Raw genomic sequence first — 25,944 nt, 5'->3', positions numbered from 1 at the left:
TTACAGCATGTGGGATCTTTTGTGGCAATGCATGGGCTCTTGGTTGTGGCCCGTGGGCTCAGTAGTTGTGGTGAGTGAGCATGGTTGTCCTGCAGCACGTGGGATCTTAGTTTTCCAACCAGGGATCAAACCTGGGCTCCCTACACTGGAAGGCGGATTCTTAACCACTAGACCAGGGAAATCTCCATAGGAGGGTATTGTGTTCAGGAGAAGAAAATGAGGAGATGAGAAGTCACTGATCTGAGTAAAGGGTAATCTTGTTGACGAAGCTTGGAGAGACTCCAGCTGAGACGGGCTGCCCAGGGAAGGGAGCTCCTGGGCCAGACGAGGTCATAGAGTGTTGATTTTCTCTGGGCCTCCGTGCTCTGGCTCACGTGTCAGCAAGGTGATGGGCTCCCCTGGCGAGTGGACCACAGGCCCAGGGAAATGTGTGAATGTCCCAGAGGAGTGACAGTGAAAGGCAGAGGGAGTTTTATCACCTGTACAGGCTCCAGCTGTGCATGGGGGAACTTCCTGGATGGCACGGACCCCACACAGCAGTGGGATGACAGGGACCTGCACCCCTGGGCCCCTGGCTGGCTTGGAGTGAAAGAAGCCACAGAGGGAAGGTCTTGGAGAAATGGGAGAAGAGACGTCGAGCCAGCCCTCCCAGGAGTTCGTCCTCCAACCAGACTCAGTAAGAGAGAAGAGAAGGCCTCACTGGGGACAGGGACATTATCAGCAGAGGTGGCAGCCAGGCAGCAGACAGTGTGCTTTCGCTAATGATGTGTGCTAGTAGATTAGCCAAGACTTTATTGCAAGTGATAAAACCAGCTCCAATGAACCCAAGTGGGAAAGGTAATTTGTCGCTCTCATAATGGGATGCGTAGGGAAGCCGTGCAGAGAGATGCCTGGATATGGGCTTGGAGCCCTGGCAGGACTCAGGCTCCATCTCTCAAATCAGCCTTTGCAGGGTGGACTTCAAGAAATCCACGGAAGGCCTTCAATCGCTCCTGCTCACATCTGGACTCATCACCACACCCAGCAGGCGGGCATAGCCACTGCCTGGTTCAGGTCATATGGCCAATGTCAGGGCCGGCAGGGGCGGGGGTGCAGGGAGAGACTAAGAGCACAGGCTCTGCAAGACATCCCCCCACCCCCATACAGTGGGTGAGGGTCAGTGGGGGTGTCACTGTGGGTTGAACGAAGAACAAATGCCCCCATAGAGCAGCCCATACCACCCACAGCAGGCCTGAAGGACTTCAGTCCTTCTGAATGAAGACTCCCCAAGTTGAATGAACACACATCATTGTCACTCTCAGAACAGCCAAATGGGCCCTGAGGCTCAGCTCTGGTTAAGGGTGGCACTCCTTCAGAGCCAGGGTGGTGATGGAGGAGGTGGTGGCCAATAAAACCAAAGCAGGTTTTTGCAGAGCTCTGAATTTGCCCTTGCTGCCCCTGGTCAGAAATGGCCTTTTCTTGTTTCTTCCCCCTGGTAAACTCCTATTCATCCTTCAAGACAGTTCAAATGTCACCTCTTCCATGAAGCTCTCCATTCTCCAAAACCAAGATAGCCTCTCAGTTCTGCTCCTAGGAGTTCTGAGAGTATTTTGCATTTAATTTGCTGATTTTTAATCTCTGGCTCATGAATACAGCTTCTCTCCAGGACAGGGCAGGGACTGAGTCAGATGATGTGAAGCTTCGCTTCTAGCACCCACAGCAAGAACCTGGGTCTTAGCAGGTGCTCTGTACTTCTTTGGTGGGTGCATAACATACACATGCAAGATATATATTCTCTGTGGCAGATGGAGTTGTCCACTTTTTCCCTCCTAATAGAACCCATCTCTCACACTGGAGGCTGAAAATGTCAGACACTTGCACTCTCAGCCTCCCTTGCAACTGGAGGTTGTTAAATGACCCATTATGGTTAATAAGACTTAAAGAGAAGTCTGTAAGTTGTTCTTCCTTTTTTGATGAATAGAGCAACTCAACAGAAGAGAGGTCTCTGCCTTGTCCTTTTCCTACCTGGCTTTGAATACAACAGTGAGAGAATGTGATGCCTGGAGCTGTGGCAGCCATCTTGAGACCATGGGGCAACAGTCTGAAAACAAAAGTCAGTATATCTAGAGGGTGTGGTGTAAAGCTTGGAAACTGCCTGAGTCTTTGATTATCCATCCCTAGATTCAACCTGGAACCACCTACTTTCAGTTTGCTTACACGAAACAATAAAAATCCCTATTGTTCAAAACCACTAGTTCAGAACCATTAATTTTGCTACTAGTAGCGGAGAGCATGCTAAGTGCTACATGCTTTCATGACATGACAGCAGTTAGGGACTCTACAGTATAAACATCTTTTTCCATCTCATGGCAGTTTAGGATAATTAGAGGCCAAAACCACCTAAAAATCAAGCATCGTGAAAATTTTTCTAACTATCAATCATTTCAAGTACAAAGTGATCAATAACGTACTGTGACTTGAGCATAAATCCAGAGGTCAGAACTCTTGAGCATGTGTATCTAAGCAAACCTGCTCAGTGTGGCTCATGTCCTTGGGGGACCATTACAATCCACCCCAAGACTCTGACCCTAAAGACAGGGCAATATGAATAAGGATGCTCTGCCAAAGGCTATGAGTTCTGCAAATGTGTTGAAAAGCTCTGGGTAAAAAAACTGGGGTGAAAAAACTCAAGGACAATGTGTACTTGAACCAGCTAGCCAATGAAGTAATGTGAATGAGGTTAATCACAAACACAGGAGTTGGAGTCTAGTAGCTGAGCAGGAGTTGGTCAGGGGGCTGGATATTAGGGATGAAGCAGTGGCATAAGCTGTTCTCCAGGACCAGGTGGTAAGGTGAGTCAGGCTGAGGAGTGCAGACTTGACAGTGGGCTTGGAGGAGGCATGGGAAGGTTTAGGCGAAAGAGACACAGTCAGATGTGCATTCGAGAACCTTCACCCCTGCTGCCTGCCTGGTGGTTGGACAGAGTTTGAGGTGAGGCAGAAAGTTACAGCTCTGACCAGGGCCTGCCATTTAACCCTCAAGCCTGGAGGCAGAAGTCATGCCCACAGCCTGGCATATAATGAGGCAGGAAAGACAGGACCGGGCCCAAGGACAGCCTCCTCATGCATAAAAATTAGGCAGAAGGCAAAGTCACCTCCTTGCTTCGAATTTCCTGAGGCCATGACACACGGAGGAATGGCATCTAAAACAGAACCTCGGTAGCATCTGAACAAGAAACTCTGACCATGAAAACAATGGAGCATGTGCAATAAAACTGCACAGGTTTCTGATGACCCTGAACAACCTTCCACCTGTGGCTGCTCGACTAGTGAGAGACACGTGAAGGAAAAACAGCTCTTCGGTTCAGTTTGGTTCAGTCGCTCAGTCCTGTCTGACTCTGCAACCCCATGAACGCAGTACGCCAGGCCTCCCTGTCCATCACCAACTCCCAGAGCCTACTCAAATCATGTCCATAGAGTCGGTGATGCCATCCAACCATCTCATCCTCTGTTGTCCCCTTCTCTTCCTGCCTTCAATCCCAGCATCAGGGTCTTCTCAAATGAGTCAGTTCTTCGCATCAGGTGGCCAAAGTATTGGAGTTTCAGCTTCAGCATCAGTCCTTCCAATGAATAGTCAGGACTGACTTCCTTTAGGATGGACTGGTTAGATCTCCTTCCAGTCCAAGGGACTCTCAAGAGTCTTCTCCAACACCACAGTTCAAAAGCATCGATTCTTCAGTGCTCAGCTTTCTTTATAGTCCAACTCTCACATTCAGTCTCTACGTGACTACCGGAAAAACCATAGCTTTGACTAGATGGACCTTTGTTGGCAAAGTAATGTCTCTGCTTTTGAATATGCTGTCTAGGTTGATCATGGCTTTTCAAACAGCTCTCACAGTGCATGTAATGGTGGCTTCAGGAGACAAACGCACAGATGCAACCTGGTGCCATTGAGGCCTCACCTCGACTCTCCCCCCAGTGAATATTCTACCTCCTAATCAAATGACCTCCTTCCATTCAAGGGCCTAAAATAAGATAAAAGGGGGGAATCAACAACTCTGCAGTGTACCCCCCACTTTCGAGGACGCCTGCACTCGAAAAGTGTGTCCTTCGCTTTTGCCTCAATAAACTGCTTCTTTGTTCTTTTTGCTCCTCAGCCTCAGCGTGTGTGTTACGTTTTCTGGTATCAATAGGAAAGTGTTAGTTGTTCAGTTGTGTCTGACTCTTTGCGACCACGTGGACTATAGCCAGGCAAGGTTCCCTTTGTCCATGGAATTCTCCAGGCAAGAATACTGGAGTGCTGTAGCCAGCCATTCCTTTCTCCGGGAGATCTTCCCGACCCAGGGATCAAACCCAGGTTTTCAGCATTGCAGGCAGATTCTTTACTCTCCAAGCCACCAGGGAAGCCAGGGTTCTCAGTAAATGGCCAGGAATTACTTCTCTGATTTTGTGTCTCCCCAGCACCATGTGCAGACTGATGAACACTGCTGGGTTCTATCTGCCAGGAAAAACAATCCAACCCCAACCACATGGCACACACTTACCAAGAATCTGCATCCACGGGCTCTGAGCTGTGCCCTCCCTGCCAGGGACATTTTCACCTTCACCGTCCCCCAGACACGAGGTATTGCTTTTCAGACTGAACCCGTCCCCAGCTCCCACACTGCGGCTCAGGATCTAACTGTGCTACTGAGGAAGTGCTGAGTCCTGGCCCCCTGGGAAGGGGCCAGGTCAGAGACAAGTCAGAAGAGCCCAAATTCCTGGCCATTAAAGCCTTAGTAGTAGTGTTAGTCACTCGATCGTGTCGGACTCTTGGCGACCCATGGACTGTAGCCCACCAGGCTCCTCTGTCCATGGAATTCTCCAGGTAAGAATACTGGAGTGGGTTGCCATTTCCTTCCCCAGGATTAAGGCCTTACGTAAGGCCTTGTCCCAGGAATCCCTATTGCTGTGCACAGCAGGTGAGTGGCAACAGTTCCAAGCCCACCTGGCACCCTGCAGACACCACAACCTGACCACAGGGCTCCCCTGCTCAACCCAGATGTGCCCAATACCCTCAAAGCAGTACTCAGGTGGGCTTAACCCTCTCGGCATAATCTCACAAAGCCCCTTCTGCCTCGCTGCCCCAGACTGAGGCTCCTGAGCCCTCTTTCTATGGCCTCACCTCCCCCTTCTCTGGAGGCAGGTGGGGGGGTTGTGAACACGGTGAGACTGGCATTTGCTAATCCCTCCCTGAGCTGGGGTCCTGTGTTGGGGGACAGTCCAGGCCCTCTTTCCTGCCCGAGTGATGGGCAGATCAGGGAACTGCAGGCTCCTCCTGGCAGGAGCGTGGAGGGGAGGGACCAGGTGCTTAAAAAAAAAACTTCAATTTTTCCACAGTCCAAGGGATTTTATCCCACTTCTCCTTAGCCAGCAATCAGAGTACAAATGTCTAGTAGTCCTCAGTGAGAGCCAGTTAATTAGCTACACAGTTAATCTGCTTCCTCAATAAGGAGGAAGGTGAAAGCGTTAGCTGGAGTTTCACAGTGCTTGTTCATTCTGAGGAAGGGAATGGCAACCCACTCCAATATTCTTGCCTGAAGAATCCCGTGGACAGAGGAGCCTGGGGGGTTCCAGTCCAAGGGGTCACAAAGAGTCAGACACGACTGAGAGACTTTAGACCAGACCAGAGAAGGAATCACAAAAAGTCTGCCTGGTCCAATTTTCTGCAAATACACGCTCCTTTCTCACCAAGAAATGGGTAGCTGCCCTCACAGTCCGCTGCAAACTTACTTGCCTTAAATTGAGGGCTGTGGCCATTAGAAGGTCTCTAACATTGAGGCTGGAATTCCTGAAATCAGTGAAGAGAAATCTAACCATACAAGAGCTCCTTCCAAATAAGAGGGTCTTTTTCTCCAGAAAAGGCAAGGAAATTTACAACTGTAAATTCAAACAACTTGAAAACCTAGTCATGAGAGTAACATACTTTATTATATTGAATGAAAGGAAATCAGTAAAGGACAAGAACATCACACAGGCTAATAGCCAATGAGATTAGTCACTGCCAACTTGCATTAAATCAACGGTGCCCCAGGAAGGGTTCATCAATTTGTATTTAAATAAAAAGTGAAAAAAGCAACCCAACACACTGAAAGAAAAACAAAAAAGAGTAAATAATCTTTCAGCTGACAAAATATGCTGTTTTGAATAGATTTAACTCCAACCATAGGCTGAATTCCAACTTCAGGATCTTATTTAAAGAAAAAGCTTAAAGGCTGACTCCACAAGGTAGAAAACACATTTCCTCATACCTTTTACAGTGCTAGACTAATTAAAATAATAGATGTTCATTTATTGGTTGTTTCATACATAGGATTTTTATATAATTATGATAACTGTGATTTTGTATTCTGAGTTTTAAACTCAGCATTATATCATAAACATCTTCTGTCCATAAAAAGTCTTCCATTGTTTGTTCTCTATGTCTGTCTCTATTTGTTTTTCAAATAAGATTATCTAAACCGTTTTTTCTAGATTCTACAGATGGATACTAAGTATAAAATAGATATATAATGAGAACTTAATGTTTATAGCTCAGGGAACCCTACACAGTGCTCTGTGGTGACCTAAATGGGAAGGAAATCCAAAAACGAAGGGCTATATGTATACATATGGGCTTCCCTGGTGGCTCAAATGGTAGTCTGCCTGCAATGCCGGAGACCCGGGTTCAATCCCAGGGTCAGGAAGATCCCCTGGAGAAGGGAATGGCTACCCACTCTAGTATCCTTGCCTGGAGAATTCCATGCACAGCCCATGAGGCCTCAAAGAGTCAGACACAACTGAGTGACTTGCACTTTTAACATGGATAAATATATCTGTTTCACTTTGCTGTATAGTAGAAACTTATGCAACATTGTCAAGCAACTATACTCCAATAAAAAGTAATTTAAAAAAAAAAGCCTTCAAATACTTTCACTGGTGGGCACACTGCCTGTAAGTATTGATCAGGACCCCCATCCAAGGGATGTTCTTTGGTGACTCACTTCTTGCTGCCCCTGAAACTGTCTCCAGTCTTTTCTTGATCTATCCCCACCCCTCACCACAGGTTTCTGTGGTTCCACAGGTCAGGTTATTCTGTCTCCTGTGTTGAAGATGTCAGGGGACCTTCTTTCCTGTCCCACCCCTACCTGCTAGAGGTTCTAGAGGTGTGACCTCTCCACTCCTCACTTTACACTCTCTTCTAAGGTGACCTTGGCCCTTCTTAAGTAAAAGAAGTATACTTGGCTCTTCTCCAAGAATAACCTACACCAATGACCATTCATACCTTTCTTCTACCCTAGACCTGTATGCCTGACTGCCGGCTCAACCTTCCCCTTGGAAGCCTTGGGCGGTTCCAAGCCCACATGTCCACAGACGAATTCAGGATCTGCCCCAGGCCTGGTCCCCTTCCAGTCTCAGCCAGCCTGCAGAGTGGCACCGTCATCTCTCCTGTTCTCAAGCCAGAAACCCAGGAGTCATCCTTGACAACTCATCCCTCCTGCCTCCCTGCTCTCCACCCTCCCCCACCCATCAGTGGCCAAATCCATCACTGTTTCCTCCTAAGGTCTCTTTCGAATCTACCCACTCTCCTCCATTCCAACCACCAGGGCAGCACACAAGGACATACACTGCTGAAAGGCTACCTCCTGGGCCATCACCTCTGGCCTGATCTACAAGAACACCTATCACCTCATCGCCTTCCCTTTTTGGTCTTTCCAGGCCATTTTCCAACCAGAAGCTAGCGTGATCTTATTAAGATGCAAATCTAATCATGCTGTTCCTTTGCATAATTGCTCTTAGGGCCTGGACTGGCCTACGTCTCCCTGAGTCATCACCATTCTGTTCTCCTGGTTCCCGAGTGGCCGGGCTCTTTCCTACAGCTTCTGCAGCATCCTCCAGCCACTGTGGCCTGCCTACAGCTACTCAAAGGTGCCACGATCCTTCCCTACCTGGTCTTTGAGCATGCTCAGTCCTCTATCTGCAATGTTCTTCCTCCCCCGACTTCTGTAACTCTTATACCACTTTTGTATCTATGAGAGGTTCTGAAAGTGTGGTCTCTTAGCATTTGTAAAACGCAGGCAACTGTTAGAAAGGCAAATTCTTCTGCATTGCACGCCTGCAATATCAGAAACTCTAGAGGTCCAGAAATCTTTTTTTAACAAGCCCTCCAGATAATTCCAGGACTTCCCAGGTGGAGCTAGTGGTAAAGAACCCGCCTGCCAACACAGGACATGCAAGAGACGCAGGTTTGATCCCTGGGTCAGGAAGAGCCCCTTGAGTAGGAAGTAGCAACCCACTCCAGTATTCTTGCCTGGAAAATCCTATGGACAGAGAAGCCTGGCGGGCAATCCATGGGGTTGCAGAGTCGGGCACTACTGAGTGCACATACACACACACCGCCCCCCAGATGATTCTAATGCATGAGAAAGGTGGAAGCCATTGGTCAAGAACGGCCTTCATCACTCAAGGTTTCTTCTGAGATTTCTGTTCCATTTGACTTTTTGGTATTTAGTATAAACATAAAAATACATAATTTTTCTCCAAAATTTCCATTGATTTTATCTTATATTGGTTTCATAAACATTAAAGTTTGCCTCTGTGTTTTTAAAACACTTGTATTGAGATATATTTCATATACCAAAAAATCTACCCACTTAAATTGTACAGTATAGCTTTTAGTATAATCACAAAGCATATCTTTTAGTATATTTACAAAACTGTGTTCATAGCTGATTTTAACTATTTGCATTTTCCTGTTTTCTTGATGAGCCTAGCTAAAGGTCAGCCAATTTTGTTGATCTTTTCAAAGAACCAACTTTTGACTTCACTAATTTTTTGTTTTGCTTTTCCCTTGTTCGTTTATTTCTGCCCTAGTATTACTTTCTTCCTTTAGTTCACTTTGGGTTTAGCTGTTCCTTTTTCTAGTTCCTTAAGATGGAAGGTCAGGTTATTAATTTGAGATGTATCTTCTTTTTAATGTAGGCATTTACAGCTATAAAATTTCCTCTAAGCACAACACTAGCAGCATCCCATAAGTTCTGGTATGTTGTATATTCATTTTCATTCATTCCAGAGTCTTTCCTCAGAGAAGGCAATGGCATCCCACTCCAGTACTCTTGCCTGGAAAATCCCATGGACGGAGGAGCCTGGTATGCTGCGGTCCATGGGGTTGCTAAGAGTCGGACACGACTGAGCAACTTCACTTTCACTTTTCACTTTCATGCATTGGAGAAGGAGATGGCAACCCACTCCATTGTTCTTGCCTGGAGAATCCCAGGGACGGGGGAGCCTGGTGGGCTACCGTCTATGGGGTCACACAGAGTCAGACACGACTGAAGCGACTTAGCAGCAGCAGCAGCAGAGCCTTTCCTAATTTCCCTGTGACTTCCTCTTTGACCCACTGTTTGTTTAGGATGTTGGGTAATGTCGACGTATTTATGAATTTTCCAAATTTTCTTTTGCTATTGATTTCTAACTTCATTCCATTGGTCAGAGAATACACTTTGTATAATTTCAACCCTTTTAAATTTGTTGAGACTTGTTTTATGGCCTAACACATGGTCTATTACTGGGGAATGTTCCATGGGCACTTGAGGAGGTGTTTTTGGTGGAGTATTCTAAGAGGTCTGTCAGGTGTACTTGCTTCACAGTGTTGCTCAAATCTCATTTTCTTGTCGGTCTTTGGCCGAGTTGTTCTATCCAGCGTTGTAAGTGGGTTTTGTAAGTCTCCAATTACTACTGAATCATCTCCCGTCACTTCAGTCAGGTTTTGTTTCACATAATTTTGAGGCTCTATTGTTAGGTCCATGCATGCTTACATGCTCATTACATCTTTCTATTAAGATGCAATTATAAACAATTATAATAATTAAAATTTTTCACTATAAAACATCCCTTTGGTCCCTGGTAATAATTTTTTGTATTAAAGTCTATGTTTTTGACCAATACAATATATTAATGCATATATATGGAATTTAGAAAGATGGTAACAATGACCCTATATGTGAGACAGCAAAAGAGACACAGATGTAAAGAACAGTCTTTTGGACGCTGTGGGAGAAGGTGAGGGTGGGATGATTTGAGAGAATAGCATTGAAACATGTACATTATCATATGTGAAACAGATCGCCAGTCCAGGTTCGATGCATGAGACAGGATGCTCAGGGCTGGTGCAGTGGGATGACCCTGAGGGAAGGGATGGGGAGGGAGGAGGGGGGCGGTTCAGGATTGGGAAACACATGTACATCCATGGCTGATTCATGTGAATGTATGGCAAAAACCAGCACAATATTGTAAAGTAATTAGCCTCCAATTAAATTAATAAATTAATTTTATAAAATAAAAAATAAATAAAGTCTATGTTTTTTATATTAGTACAGTCACTCCAGTTCTCTCTTGGTCACTGCTTCCATGGTATATGTGTCTCAATTCCTTTAGTCTTTGAATCTAAAATGTGTCTATTGTAGACAGCATATAATTGGATTTAGAAGAAAAATACATCCTGCCTCTTTTGATTAGAGTATTTAATCTACTTACATAATATACTTACCAATAAGGTAAGATTTATGCTTGGCATTTTTGCTTTTTTGGAATGTCTTAGATCTTTGTTGTTTTATTCCTATTGCTGTCTTTTGTGCTAACCAGGTATTTTCTAGTATACCTTTTAAATTCTCTTCTTTGTGACACTGTGATTTATAATAAGAAATATATATTCGGTCTTCATCCTAGTTCCTAGCATTGAGTTCCTAAAACACCTGGAATGTTCTAAGTGATGAGAGCAATAGCAATAAAAGCAGTCTTTCATTATGTTTAGGTGACTTTTGGAAAGCTCTTAGGTAGCTAAAGAAGGGGGCTCATTGCCAGGGAAACCCATCAGGTGATTAGGGGCTTGGGAACTTTCAGAACCACTCCTGGACCTCCAGAGAGGGGCAAAGGGCTGGAGATTAAAGTCAATTACCAATGGCCAATGATGTAATCAACCATGCCTAGGTAATAAAACCTCTATATAAAATCCCAAAATAACTGGGTTTAGAGAGCTTCCAGACTGGTGTTCAAATGGAGATTTGGGGAGAGTGGTGTGCCTACAGAAGGCATGGAAGCGTTGTCTTCCCACATATCTTGCCCTTTGTATCTTTTCCATCTGGCTGTTTCTGAGTTATATCCTTTTATAATAAACCAGTAATCTAGTAAGTAAAATGTTGCTCTGAATTCTGTGAGCTGCTCTAGCACATTAATCAAATCCAAGGGAACCTCCAGTTTACACCTGTGTTTCTAGCTGATCAGAAGCACAGGTGACAGAGTGGACTTGTGACTGGCATCTGAAGCTGGGGGGCAGAGCACTTAACCTGTGGGATCTGACGCTACCTCCAGGCAGACAATGTCAGAATTAAGCTGAAATGGAGGACACCCGGCTGGTATTGGAAAACTGTTTGGTGTGAGGGTTAAAAATCCACACGTTGAAACTGGAAGCAAAAAAATTTTTTACTGTAATTTTAAAAATTTATTCTTAGTGGCCATTCTAGAGATTACAATTAGCACCTTAAAACAATTCACTTTGGAAACACACTCAATTTCAACAGTGGGTAATCAAGACTTGCTCCAATATAACTTGGTTCCCCTCCCCACCTCCTTTTGTGCTATGACTGCCATACAAATTACATCTTTATACATTCTAAGTCCATTAACACAGTTTTTATAAATATTGCTTTACACAATTGTCTTATAAAGCAGACAGGAGAGTTACAAACAAAAATACACTTATATCGTCTTTTATAAAACTTACATAGGTACTTCCACCAATGCTCTTTCTTTCTTTGCGTGGTTTCAAGTTAGTGGCTAACATACTTTCGTTAAGGCTTGAGGACTCCTCCTTGTAGGCAGGTCTGCTGGTGATGAATTCTTACTTCTTGCTTATCTGGAAATGTCTTAATTTCTTCTTTAATTCTGAAGGAAAATTTAGCTAGATATAGAATTTTTGGTAGGAAGTCTTTTCTTCCAGCTCTTTAAAGACATCATCCCACTGTCTTCTGGCCTCTATGCTTTCTGATGAGAAGAAAACTGTTAATTTTCATTGAGGTTCAGTAGTTTCTCTTAATAGATGATTTTTAGCTCATGGTGAAGCTTTGGTTAAACTGTCAAGAGGTCTACAGTTCATGGGCTTCCCAGGTGGTGCAGTGGTAAAGAATCCACCTGCCAATGCAGGAAACATAGGTTTGATCCCTGGGTCAGAAAGATTCCCTGGAGGAGGAAATGGCAACCCACTCCAGTATTCTTGCCTGCAAAATCCCATGGACAGAGGAGTCTGGCGGGCTCCAGTCCATGGGGTCACAGAGTTGGACACGACTGGGTGACTAAGCGCACATGCTACAGGTCACGGGTTTCAGTTGTTTTGCTCATATTTTCACTGTTTTAGAGGGAGAGTAAGTTCACTGAGGTTCTTACTCTGTCATTTTGGAAGTTGATCTGTTTCATGTTGTCTTAATTATTTTAGACAACATGATTTAATATCTTGTAAAGGGATTTTCCTTGAATAATAATGATTTTTCTAGAATTTTGTAACTATTTTTACCTGGCTGGTTTTTCAGCAGAATGTGGGAATCACTGGCTCAAACTCCAACAAGAACTTCCACTGGACATCTAGAATGCTATTTTCTAAGCAGCTCACCTTCTAAGAACATTCAACCTTTGCATCTTTTCTACTTGAATACTGCTCAGCAAACACTGAATTTTTTTTCACATGGATTCTACTGTATTTTTTTCCCCAAGGCATTTAAATTTTTCTGCTGTGTCTGTGAACCAGGATTAATATGCCATGCTATTTTTAAAAATATAAAGCAAACACTTCCTGGATGGCAGGGGGAGAAAAACTGCTCATTTATGCACTTAAAGCTAATAGCATCAGGAGGGTTCATTCGGGAGGTGAAAGGTTCGTTGTGTGTTTTTCCTTTGAAGCAACAGAATATTTTCGTTCAAATTAAATTGTGAGCAGAACCTCAATGCATGAAAAGTAAAAGCAGAGGTGCCCGGTTGAAAAGGAGGCTGAGGGACAGTCCAAAGTCAAACAGGCACTGGCACCTGCCCTGCTCCTCACAGCAGCCCCTGAAGTGTTTCCAATAGCTGTGTGCTCAGTTAACTTCACAAACAGCAGCCCATCTGTGTGCTCCACAGCACGAGCTCTTACCATATAGCACTGTTCTACTTCATGGTGATTTTCCATCTCTGTTCAATGACCACTAACACATCCGACCTTCACTGAGATCTTGCCTCACTGGCCTGGATCACTCCCGTCCCTTGTCTGTCTCAGGAGTTAACAGAACATGGGATGTGAAGCTGTGGTGGGCTGAAGAAGAACATCACATTTCACCATATGGCACAACAGAGAGACATGTTTTGACTCTATCACTCAGATATAAATGCAGTGCCCGGTTTTCAACTAAATGAGTAGGTAGATTATATCATTATGAACTTCAGCAGAGAATATGGGGGGTGGGGGTTGGGTCTGATGGGGCTTAGAGACACAGGACCAGAAGCACTTTAAAATAAGCTCTCAAAAGAAAATGTGTGGTCCAAGTCTTTACAAAAGATAATTTATTATATTTTTAGGATAAAGGAATTTTTAAAATAACTAATACTTGTAAAAAAAATTACTGAGTGTTTAGTGATGTTTTCAACTAGAAAAAAAATTGAGCCTTAAAAAACACATGGCAGAAAGCAGCTAGGGCACCAGAGTGAAAGAAGATGGAAACCTACAAGTGTAGCGATGAATTTACATGCTGACTTTTCAAAGCAAAAGCAAACTGTACTCACTGTTTCACAGTGTATGAGACTAATTATTCAGTGACATCCTATGACAATGCCTCTTACAGAAGATTTTACTCTACTCCAGCTCACATGCTACCTTCTATGGCAATTTGTATGGGAACAATGAAATCTAGTACAGTTCTAGATCTAATTCAACTTCTTAAGGGTTGGATCTAAGCAAAAATTTAAAGAAATCTATGTGGTATTTAAAATAATTGAGAATAATGACAATTTAAATTATTTTCAGGAGGTGTTATCTTCAGACGTAAGAAAGGGATGGAGATCTTATGGTGAGCAGACACGTGGACCTCAAGGTAGTACAATCGACAGAAGACCAATAGCCCACAGTGAGGGAAGAGAAACAGAAATTCACACTGTACAACACTCCCATGGATGGCGTTCCAGCGAGTCTTCCTAGTTGTAATTCAAAACTAATCATGCTTATGGACTTCCCCCTCAAGATGATTTTCTTTCAGAAGTAAATTCAGAAAAGGGACTGAGTTCTGGAAAGAGACGGTGAGGCCAAGTCCCAGGCACTCCAGTGTGGCTGCTCTCTCCTGAGCCCTGGGACATGACTTGTGGCCCCATGTTCTTCCTCACACCCTTCTCTATGTGAAATATTATTTGTGTAACCTGTCCTTGGAAAAAAATCACAGTGGAGTCTGAGAACCTTCTGCAGCCATTGGTTTGTGTCCTTCGGTATCCTAAATCCAGACAATCTCAACAACCAGAAATATCCTTTGATTTATTCTTTCTCTGATATCTGGTATCCTTGGGATCAAAGCCTCTTTCGCTGGCACCAAACAAGGCCCAGTGAGGCGTTTTGGCCATATAATCCTTTGCGCTGAAAGTTTTTGATCCGCCACTATCTTCATATTCCTGAATGAGCTCCTGGAAGCGGCTGTAATCGATCCACGTCCACCATTCTCTGCCAATCTTAAACTAGCAAGAGAAAAAGGAGTCAGGTCAGAACTGAAAATAGCTGTAAAGACGGTCAAATCAGTGTCGGAACATCAAAAACAAGCCTGATCTTTTCCCCTTATCATGTTAAAGAAAATTCTTTTCACGCTCCAGACACGGTTCCATATCAAAGCAGAATATTCTATAAACCGTCAAAAGGGAGTTTCTTTTTCCTCAGGACCACTGCCGTGCTGGGCCTGGAAGACCCAATTGCTGAATAAAGAATACATCCCAGAACTGAAAGTCAAGTTTATCTTGAGCAGTATCACTGAAAGAAGATTAATGAAGTTTTTTGGCATTATCATGTGTAATTCAAATTCCTCTTGTTGCCACTTTTTCCCTCGTATGAATTTTCATGGTTGTTACTAAATTTTGCCTGAGTTGTTAGGGAAGCTTTCATGGATGACTCCAATTCCTAAACACTACCTTAATGAATCCAACTAGCCTTTTTTTGCCTAACATGGATACCATAGTTCATTAATGGAAAGCCTAGTTAAGAATTTCAATTCAATAAAGAGAAATAATCCAATTTGTACTCTTTCTACGAAACTACTTCTCAAAAGTCACTGTAGAATAATGACCATGAATAAAGAAAACAGAGTGGGTTGAGGAGGCTCTGAAGGAAGTACAAATTGAATTGCAAAGGCTTTTAATTCAAAGCAACCACCTGGCATTTCATCAGGTAAATATATAATACATTGATACCTGATTTATAAACAGACAAATCTTTGTTTTGCCACCTTCTTTTTTAAAAACCTGATTATGAGTCAAGGTAAGTAACAATTTCATGTTCTAGCTGAGAAAAATATTGAAAATATATAGGTTCCTGGATTTAGAATAATAAAATCTGCTGAATTTAAATAACATCTAATATTTTACCCAACAGTTGGGAGCTTTCTAAAGGGAAAAAAAAAAAGCCAAACAAATGGAAAACTTTACCTATGAATCATGAGAAATGCTCTTCTAGTGAGGCCATTCCTTGAAAAGCTGCCCTAAGAGCGTTATGAATTCTGCAACTCAAGATGTAAGATCCACATTTCCCCATCACTTTCCCTCCCAAAGCTGACTGCTCTTGAATGTTCTCTACTGCTAGGAAAGTAATGAGTGTTCTCCCTGGGTGCTGAACCTCAAAACGAGTCAAAGGTGCCCCTCCCTTCCCTGGCCTCTTACACCCCAAACATGGTCAGGCCTCATTGATTCTTCCTACGCTGCATTTCCACAGCCACATCCTGGCACTGCCCTAAGGCACGTCCTCGCTTCTAGGACTTGGCAACAGTCTGCCAGCTGATTGATTGTCTGAGTCCACTTTTGGCTGTTGCCAGCTTCTGCAGACTGCCTGAGATGACTATGTTTATAGCAGAATGAAGCCCTGCTACCTAGGACATACGGTCTAAATATCTAATTTCCAACTGGAGGCTATTCAGTGAGCTTCCTAACCCCTCATGTGATCCCCATACTGTTTTGTCTGTCTAATTAACGCTGACTTAAGACTCAAGTCGGCTTCCCTGGTGGCTCAGCAGTAAAGAATCTGCCTGCAATGCAGGAGATGCAGGTTCAATCCCTGGATTGGAAAGATCCCCTGGAGAAGGAAATGGCAACTCACTCCAGTATTCTTGCCTGGGAAATCCCATGGACAGAGGGGCCTGGTGGGCTACAGTCCATGGAGTCTCAAAAGAGTTAGCCATGACTTAGTGACTAAACAAACAAGTCTCTTCATAATGTCCTTTGTTCTGGGAAGTCCTCCTGAATCCCTTTGGATAACCATGACAGTCCCCTGCCATAGAACCTCACTGTACCCTGAACTCGTCCAACAAGAGCACATTATACTGGCCTTTGTAGTCACTTAACCCATGCATCCCCACCCTCCAAGACTGCTGGTTTCATGAATATACCTAACTTATTCTCCTCTCCCCTGTATCTTTCCCTTTTGGGGTTCAGATCTCTAGGCCAGAACTCTGAACCCTCAGAGTCCACAATCCTGGTCCTCCTTTTCCTTCAAATTCTAACAATATTCACCTGCCATGGATATCTGAAGAGCATCTAAAAGATTATCTTAGATTAGAGCAACAGATTTAAAATCTTTTACCACAACCTACAGTAAGAAACACATTTTATATCTTGATCTAGTACACGCAGTCACACATACATACTCTGGAAATACAACTTTCACAAAACTATAGGCAATGTATTTCATTTAAAAAACTGCTAGCTGCAACCTACTGCACTGATTTCCTAACTCCTATTACAGTTTGAAGATCTGGTCTCTTCTAACTACAAAACTTTACCGGGTCTTAAAAGGCAAGAAATTAGTTGCAACGATATGACAATTATAACCTAACATCTGACAACTCTTCTTAGATTGCCGATGTCTAAGAAAACAAACTAGAAGATCATGTAAATGTAACAAAAGGTTAGTGTATTAGTTTGCCTGGCTGTGTAACAAAATAACACAGACTGCGTGCCCTAAATCATAAAAGTTTATTTCCTCATAATTCTGGATGCTAGAAATCTAAGGTGAAAGTTCCAGCAGATAGCCCCCTTCTCACTAAGGTTCCACATGCCATCTTCTCCACTAAGGTTCCATGGCAGGGGATTGGGGTGGAGGTGCTCTAGTGTCTCTACTAATAAGGACACCAACCCATCAGATCAGGGCCTCACCCTTATGACCTCATTTAACCTTCACTGCTTCCTTAGAGACTCCATCTCAAATAAGGCCATACTTAGGACTTCAACACAGGAATTTTCAAGGAACATAAACCTTTAGTCTATAACCGTAGGTCACTCTTAAATGAACATTGAGACATAAGAGTCCTAAGACAAAATTTCATGACACATGCCCCCTTCTCAAAACAATCTGAGAATAATCACATTGAGTAATAGCTCAGAAAAAGTCAAAGTGTTCCAAGCAAAAGGCAGAAGCTAAAAGGGCAAATTTTAGTATGACTGGCACACAAATAAACCTGAAAGACAGAGCTGCCTAAGTAGAGGAATGAAACCTCAAATCATAAAATTTAAGGTTAAGTATGCAGGGACATGAGGTCACCCAGCTTTGTAAGGGAAGAGGCAAACCTATGCAGAATTACAAATAAACTCACCTCAAAGTTCACATACAGAGAACAAAGTACAATGATACAAAAATAAGAATCACACATACCACTTTCATTTTCACACTTCTTCAGAAGGGCTTTTATGGGATTTCAGTATCAATTATTTTCTAGTTGGCTCCTCCAAACATACAGTAGTACTCAGGAACCAAACAACTAGAAAAGCACTGCTTAAGGGATGGAACGGAGAAGGCAATGGCACCCCACTCCAGTACTCTTGCCTGGAAAATCCCATGGACGAAAGAGCCTGGTGGGCTGCAGTTCATGGGGTCACTAAGAGTCGGACACAACTGAGCGACTTCACTTTCACTTTCACTTTCATGCACTGGAGAAGGAAATGGCAACCCACTCCAGTGTTCTTGCCTGGAGAATCCCAGGGAAGGGGGAGCCTGGTGGGCTGCCGTCTATGGGGTCACACAGAGTTGGACACAACTGAAGCAACTTAGCAGCAGCAGCAGCAAGGGATGGAAGAGGAGCTCTGTCAGACCTCAGATCTCAGAAGTACTGATACATGTTAACTGGAAGGAGCAGAGGGAGTCCAGGGTCGTTAGAGGGAGAAGTCATTTTGCAACACACACCAAAGGGTGCCACGTCAATGCTTTCTGAATTTCCCAGAGTTAAAAGTTCTGTTTTCACCTTTGTGGCTACAAATGCATTGTCTGTTCTCTGGGTAAAAGGAAGCCAAGATCCCAAAGACAGACTTCAAAGTGACCTGACTTGCCTGCCACAGTGAGACGCTGGGCCATCTTCCTCTGAGTTTACTGGTGATAAGCAGCACTTCCATGGCACAAGCTGCCTGGGGGACCGTTTTGAGAGGTAAAACCACAATGCAACTGCTTTCTAGATCTATGCAAGGGCAATGAAAACATTTTTATCTGGAAACTCAGTTTCTGGAGTTTTCATCTTAATCCCCCATTCTGCTGGAGTAACACTAAGTCCTCTAGGTAGTGTCACCAAATTGCCAATTTTCTCTGACATTCTTCTGAAAGTAATTACCCGGAACACTCAGGGCCTCCGATAAGAATGAGTTCCACATGTAACAGAGGAGGAAACAGTCAGTCAGTAGGTTTTGTAAGGAAAACACTGCACTAAACCCTAATGGAGACATACAGTTCCCTTCTCATTCCAAGAGGCGAAGGTGTGGGAGGTGGCAGCTCTTCATCCCCTCCCTTTACAGACTGTGAGCTTCAATACATCCAAGGGGAAGCCTCTGTGATCAGTGCTTAATTACCTACAGGGCCTCAAATTCGGCAAAAACATTTTCAGTTGATGATGATCTTGGAGGAGATGGTGCCTGCTGAGTGGGGGAGGGGAATCGACACCATTTCCCAGGGACACTTCCGTTTCCCCACCCTCTTTCTGACTGCTCTGTGGCATTTGACAGACAGCATAATGTAGTGGTCCAAAGTAGGCTTTGTGGGACTTCTCAGATGGTCCAGTGGTTAAGAGTCCACCTTCGAGTGCAGGGGACGGGGGTTCAATCCCCGATCGTGGAACTAAGATCTCCCATGCCATGAGTCAACTAAGCCTGCACGATACAATTCTGAGCCCACGTGCCGCAACTGCAGAGAGAGAGCCTGTGTGCCACAGGGAAGCTCACTCATGATGCAACCAGGACCTGAAGCAGCCAAAAATAAATAATTTTTTTAAAAAGTAGGCTTTGTATTTTGAAAGATATGGAATTGAATTCTAACTGCGCCCTATTTGTGCTTGGACAAGATTTGTACTTTCCTAGCCTGAGATTCTTCCTTTGGAATATGAGGGAAAATAGCATGACTCATAAGATTTTTGTAAGGAGTCAATGAATTAATGCATGCATAGTGTAATCAAAGTGACCTTAATAAATGTTACTGGTTGTTGAGTTTATCAGCAGATACTAAGGAATGACACCAGAATGCTCACTGATGGTGAAAGATGCTACAAGATAACGGAAAGATTATGCTGGAAGACAACAAAATAACACTTTTAAAGTGCTGAAAGAAAATTCCTCATGCAAGGGCAAAATGAAATAAAGATGTTTTAGAGGGAAAAAAGTCTAAGTTTACCACTTACCTCATCAAGAAGGAAACTGCACCCAGCAGTAAAAACTAGGCTGCAAATAGGATTTACATGGATTCATCAATATATGCATTAACTGCAGGAAAGAGTACTAGTAACTCCTTGTATTATGTTGAAGGACTGCAGCAATGTCAATTAATTTCAGAATTAAACTAAGTATAAACTTTTAAAACATAAGAGTACAGGACTCAGGGAAGATGGTGCCATAGGAAGCATTAAGGATACTTCTCTCAACCCAGACAAAAATTATACTGGCAGAATCTTGTCTGACATAACTATTTACCAACTCTGAAGTCTATTGAAAGTTTGTAACTTTGAGGGGAAAGTTTGGACTGTAAATTGCAGCTAATTTCAGTCGATTTCAGTTTAGACAGGACCCCCCCCCCCACCCCACCACCACAGCAGGCAGCGGTGAACACGTTACTGGAGCAGCCTGCAGGCAACCTGTGGGAGACAGAATGGGCATTGAGGACTCTGTCCTTCAAACATTGGATATCTGTCTTCTGACCATTAACTGCTGCTTCGGATCAGAGGTGTGCATGGATTAAGCTCTCCAATCAAAAAACAAGAGATTGGAGAAATGGATTTAAAAAAAACCCATAATCCAACTATATGCTGTTTACAAGAGCTTTACTTTATATCCAATGACACAAATAGGTTGGAAGGCAAAGGATGAAAAATGCTATTCCATGCCAATAGTAACCAAAAGGAAGCAGGGGTGGCTATACTCACATCACACAAAATAGATCAAATCAAAAAAGTTACAGGAGACAAAGACATTATATATCAGTAAAAGGTTCAATACAGCAAGACAATATAACAATTATAAACATTTATGTACCTAATCACAGATCATCAAAATATATGAAGCAGATATTGACAGAATTGAAGGGAGGAATAGACAGTTCTACAGTAATAGTTGGGGACTTCAATATCTCATACTCAATAGTGTACAGAACAACCAAACAAAGGATAACTACAGAAGCAAAGGACTTGGACTTCCCTGGTAATACAGCGATTAAGAATCCACCTGCCAATGCAGGGGACATAGGTTCAATCCCTGGTCTAAAAGATTCCACAAGGTGCTGCAAGGCAACTAAGTCCATGCACAACTACTGAGCCCATGTCCTAGAGCCCGTGCTACCCAAGAGGAGCCTGTGCATGGCAACGAGAGAGTAGCCACTGCTCGCCACAACCAGAGAGAGCCCACATGCCACAACAAAGACCCAGCACAGCTAAAAATAAATACAATTAATTTTTTTAAAAAGCATTTGATCAACACAATAAATCAATTAGATCAACAGGCATACATATATAAAAGTACTAGACAGAGCAATTAGGCAAGAAAAAGGAAAAAATGTATCCAAACAAGAAATGAAGAAGTAAAATTATCTCTTCAGAGATGATACAACTTCATACATAGGCAAGACTTCTCTTGAGAATTTGGCACTTGAGATTAAATCAAGTCACACTAGATGCTTGAGCTAAATGGGGGCTACAGTAGCCATAACAAGTGGTTTTGAAAATGAAGATGCAAAAGAAGAGAGAAGAAGGGAGGAAGGGAATAATGCCCTTTGTTATCTTCTAGAAATTTCACAGTGTTCTATTTTATGTTTAGGTCTAAGGTAAGTTTGAAAGTTGTAAGATCATCTCAAAAGAAACAGAAAAAAAGCATGTGATAAAATTCAACATTCATTCAGGAAAAAAACTCTTAGCAAATTAGGAAGAGAAGAAACATATTTCAACATAAAAAAGGCCATATAAGACAAGCCTATAATCAATGGCAAAAGGCAGAAAGCTCTTCTGCTAAGATCAGGAACAAAACAAGGATGCTTATTCTCACCACTCTACTCAGTACAGCACCAGAAGTCCTAGGCAGAGCGATCAGGCCAGAAAAAAATAAAAGCTATCAAAATTGGAAAGGAGGAAGTAAAATTGTCTCTATGTGCTGATCACGTGAACCATAAAAGAAAAACTGATAAGCTGGACTTTATTAAAATGAGAAACATTTGTTCTGAGAAAGGTACAGTTAAGAGAATGAAGAGTCAAGTCATGTAGACTGGGAGAAAATATTTGCAAAACATATCTGATAAATGATGTATATTCATAATACATTTTAAAAACTCTTAAAAAATTCAACAATAACAAAATAACTAGCCAAGTTTAAAAATGGGCAAAAGATCTGACCACCTATCCAAAGATATACCGATGACAAACAAGCATAAGAAAAAACGTTCAATCACGTTCCCATGACAATATGTGCTTTTCAAAATCTATAGTACTTTATAGCATAAATTCTGAACCTTAAAGTATGTGGTTTAAGTTTAAAAAATCATTTAGGAGGTCAGGGGAAACCAGGAAGAGGTATAGACTGTGATAAGAGAATCTAACTAAATTACAAATTAGTGAAGCAACTTCAGTGAAGGGAAGGCAGTGGGAAGGGTAGTACTGGCCTAAGTAATTTTGAAAATAAGTGGAGCCTGTAAGACTTAAGGCAAAAGAAACTACATATAAACGTTGTATGCTAGGGTTAAAAATTCTGTTACTGCCATATACGTATACTGAAGTTGAACAATTAAATAGCTGACTGATAACAGGAGCTAGGATTCGATTCTCGTTCTTGGAGGTGTGAATTTACAAATAAGCAAGGAGAGGACGCCAGAATGAGTTATATCGTAATAAGAGTTTGAGACAACAGTATGTTCAGCTTAATACAGATACAAAAGGTACATATAGAAATAGTTTCCTACATGTGTATATACGAAAGTTAGTGTATACATATATATATATATATATATATATATATTTCTTTGCTCTGTCATCTAAGAAAGCCTAAAACAAACAATACCCCAAACAATGAGCACATCTTCACCTTCTGATTTCTAACACCATTCTCCAAGAAAAGAAGCCATAGCTCCTGAGAAAAATGGCTGACTCTGGGACTGGGGTAGGAAATATCCAAGATGAGCCTGGAAGTTTCCTGAAGTACCAGAAAGGAAAGTGATCAAAATGAATAAACCCCCCCCCACTCCCCGACACCCTGCACACACACTCCCTCCCACACACACATATTAATGGGCGTAAAAGAAACATTAGAATCAACTAAAAGAACTCCTAGTGGCCAAAGCTAGAACAATGTGAGCAAAAGTAATAAAGCTGAATGGATAACAACCCAAAATTATAAAATAAGTACCCATGAGTCTACAGTGATATAAAAATGACTGAAAAAATTAATAAATAGGAAGAAGAGACAAACCTATGTAGAAGAATTCCAAATAATTTGTGCATATATTTAACTTTCACTCCCTATACAGGCTGAATATAGGCTTCCTTCCAAAGGAGAGAGGGAAAAGAATAGTTTTCCTACAGAAAAGGAGAGGGAAGAATAATTTTACAGGGGAGAAACCTCACAAACACTGCCACAGCTTGCAGATCAAGGTCAAGATAAAGGGAGCTTGACATGATGTGATGAAAATGGCACTTTACTTCTGTGATCTTCCTCCTAAAAACCTACAATGCATGTCTTATGAGAAAAACACTGGACACGTTTCAGTAGTGCTGCACCCTGCACAATACTCATGAGTCCTCCTTAAAGTTGCCAAGGTCATCAAATTAAAGAAAGTCTGAGAAACTGCCATAGCCAAGGGGTACATAAAGGAACATGACAACTAAATGTAATGTGTTATCCTGGATGGGATCCTAGGACAGAAGGACATTAAGTAAAACCTAAGAAAATCTAAACTATCGATTTCAGTTAATAATAATGTATCAGTATTAGTTCACTGATTGTAATACAGGTGGTCTATACCAATATAAGATGTTCAGATCAGATCATATCAGATCAGTCGATCAGTCGTGTTCGACTCTTTGCAACCCCATGAATCGCAGCACGCCAGGCCTCCCTGTCCATCACCAACTCCCGGAGTTCACCCAGACTCATGTCCATCGAGTCAGTGATGCCATCCAGCCATCTCATCCTCTGTCGTCCCCTTCTCCTCCTGCCCCCAATCCCTCCCAGCATCAGAGTCTTTTCCAATGAGTCAACTCTTCACATGAGGTGGCCAAAGTACTGGAGTTTCAGCTTTAGCATCATTCCTTCCAAAGAAATCCCAGTGCTGATCTCCTTCAGAATGGACTGGTTGGATCTCCTTGCAGTCCAAGGGACTCTCAAGAGTCTTCTCCAACACCGCAGTTCAAAAGCACCAATTCTTCAGCGCTCAGCCTTCTTCACAGTCCAACTCTCACATCCATACATGACCACAGGAAAAACCACAGCCTTGACTAGACGAACCTTTGTTGGCAAAGTAATGTCTTTGCTTTTGAATATGCTATCTAGGTTGGTCATAACTTTCCTTCCAAGGAGTAAGTGTCTTTTAATTTCATGGCCGCAGTCACCATCTGCAGTGATTTTGGAGCCCAGAAAAATAAAGTCTGACACTGTTTCCACTGTTTCCCCATCTATTTCCCATGAAGTGATGGGACCGGATGCCATGATCTTCATTTTCTGAATGTTGAGCTTTAAGCCAACTTTTTCACTCTCCACTTTCACTTTCATCAAGAGGCTTTTGAGTTCCTCTTCACTTTCTGCCATAAGGGTGGTGTCATCTGCATATCTGAGGTTATTGATATTTCTCCCGGCAATCTTGATTCCAGCTTGTGTTTCTTCTAGTCCAGCGTTTCTCATGATGTACTCTGCATATAAGTTAAATAAACAGGGTGACAATATACAGCCTTGACATACTCCTTTTCCTATTTGGAACCAGTCTGTTGTTCCACGTCCAGTTCTAACTGTTGCTTCCTGACCTGCATACAAATTTCTCAAGAGGCAGATCAGGTGGTCTGGTATTCCCATCTCTTTCAGAATTTTCCACAGTTTATTGTGATCCACACAGTCAAAGGCTTTGGCATATTTAATAATAGGCAAATTCAGGGTATATAATAGCTCTCTGTGCTATCTTCTCAATTTTTCTGTAAATCTCAAACTACTAAAATATAAAGTCTAGTTTTTAAACAATTAAGAGTTATGCTATGTAGATTCTGCAAGCCGTGCATACAACCCACCACTTGGTTTGCACAGGCAGAGATCCACTCTAATGGGGTATTGCCAATATGTTGAAAGAAGTTCACAGTTTCTGAACTAAAATGATCAAAGTGTGTTGGACTCATCATGGTCTTACTAGTTTGCAGACTGACAGGATCATGGTAACATTTAGGTTGTGAGGCTCGAAACCCAGAAACAGAAGGCTGTGCCTTATTCCAGCTGAGCCTTCCTGACCCTTCCAAAGCACACGGCCGGGTTGGCCCTCCTCTTTCCAATGATCTCCTGTGGGGAATTGTAGTCCTCTCTGTGTTTCTCCAGCTCAACCCTGGAACTAGTATATGCTGACATGTTGATCTTAATGTGAGTCTTCAGCTTTCCTTTGTTCAAAGTCAGAGACATTCACTCAACTTTATGAAGTACCCACCTATTCTTCCACCTACTTTAAGAAGCTACTTCTTATCAATAGCAGAAACTCCTTTATGTTTAGCCTAAACTGCTTCTGAATGATAAAACTGTTCTATAAAGATATTTAAAACAATCATCCATTTTAAAAATTCCACTAGTAGAATTAAAAAAAAAAAATGCTTTGCACGTAGTGGAACATATGGCAGTGACAAGATCATTGCACTGCAAATGACCAGAGAGTTTTCTGGGAATGGACAGGGTACAAATTATAATAGACTCTCTAGAAACTATTTCATGTTGTGAAAATCTTGCAAATTTAACACAAGACCTTGAAAGGTCATCTACATACAGTCAACCAGTACTTGGGATCACTCTAGATTTTTTCTTCTTCTTTTTTTTAAAGATTCACCTTACATTTTGAGCTTTCCTGGCTCAGAATTTCAAATTTTTGAAATTGGTAAAGAAATGCTGCACTTTCTGACAATGTTCTTATTTTCACTAGCCAACTTTACTACAATCAGAAAAGTACAGTAGAGTAGGCAGGAGAGACTTTCAAAAATATGAATGGGCATCAATTTTC

General features: G+C 42.5%; 1 protein-coding gene across 6 annotated transcripts in view; it reads right to left on the bottom strand.

Moving 5' to 3' along the window:
* Positions 1 to 13,566: 13,566 nt before the first annotated feature.
* The window catches only part of LOC129638074 (S-adenosyl-L-methionine-dependent tRNA 4-demethylwyosine synthase TYW1), a 146,303-nt gene continuing 133,925 nt past the window's right edge, over positions 13,567 to 25,944 (bottom strand). For all 6 annotated transcript variants that reach the window (XM_055562579.1, XM_055562584.1, XM_055562586.1 and 3 more), the window contains one exon: positions 13,567 to 14,738. In XM_055562579.1, coding sequence (XP_055418554.1) covers positions 14,517 to 14,738 — 222 coding nt within the window. In that variant the 3' untranslated portion in view covers positions 13,567 to 14,516. The remainder of the gene's footprint in view (positions 14,739 to 25,944) is intronic.

The sequence above is a fragment of the Bubalus kerabau genome, chromosome 23 (genome assembly GCF_029407905.1).
Source record: "Bubalus kerabau isolate K-KA32 ecotype Philippines breed swamp buffalo chromosome 23, PCC_UOA_SB_1v2, whole genome shotgun sequence".
Classification (NCBI taxonomy): domain Eukaryota; kingdom Metazoa; phylum Chordata; class Mammalia; order Artiodactyla; family Bovidae; genus Bubalus; species Bubalus kerabau.
Note: the sequence above shows the minus strand (reverse complement) of the source record. Positions and strands in the feature narration are given on the sequence as shown.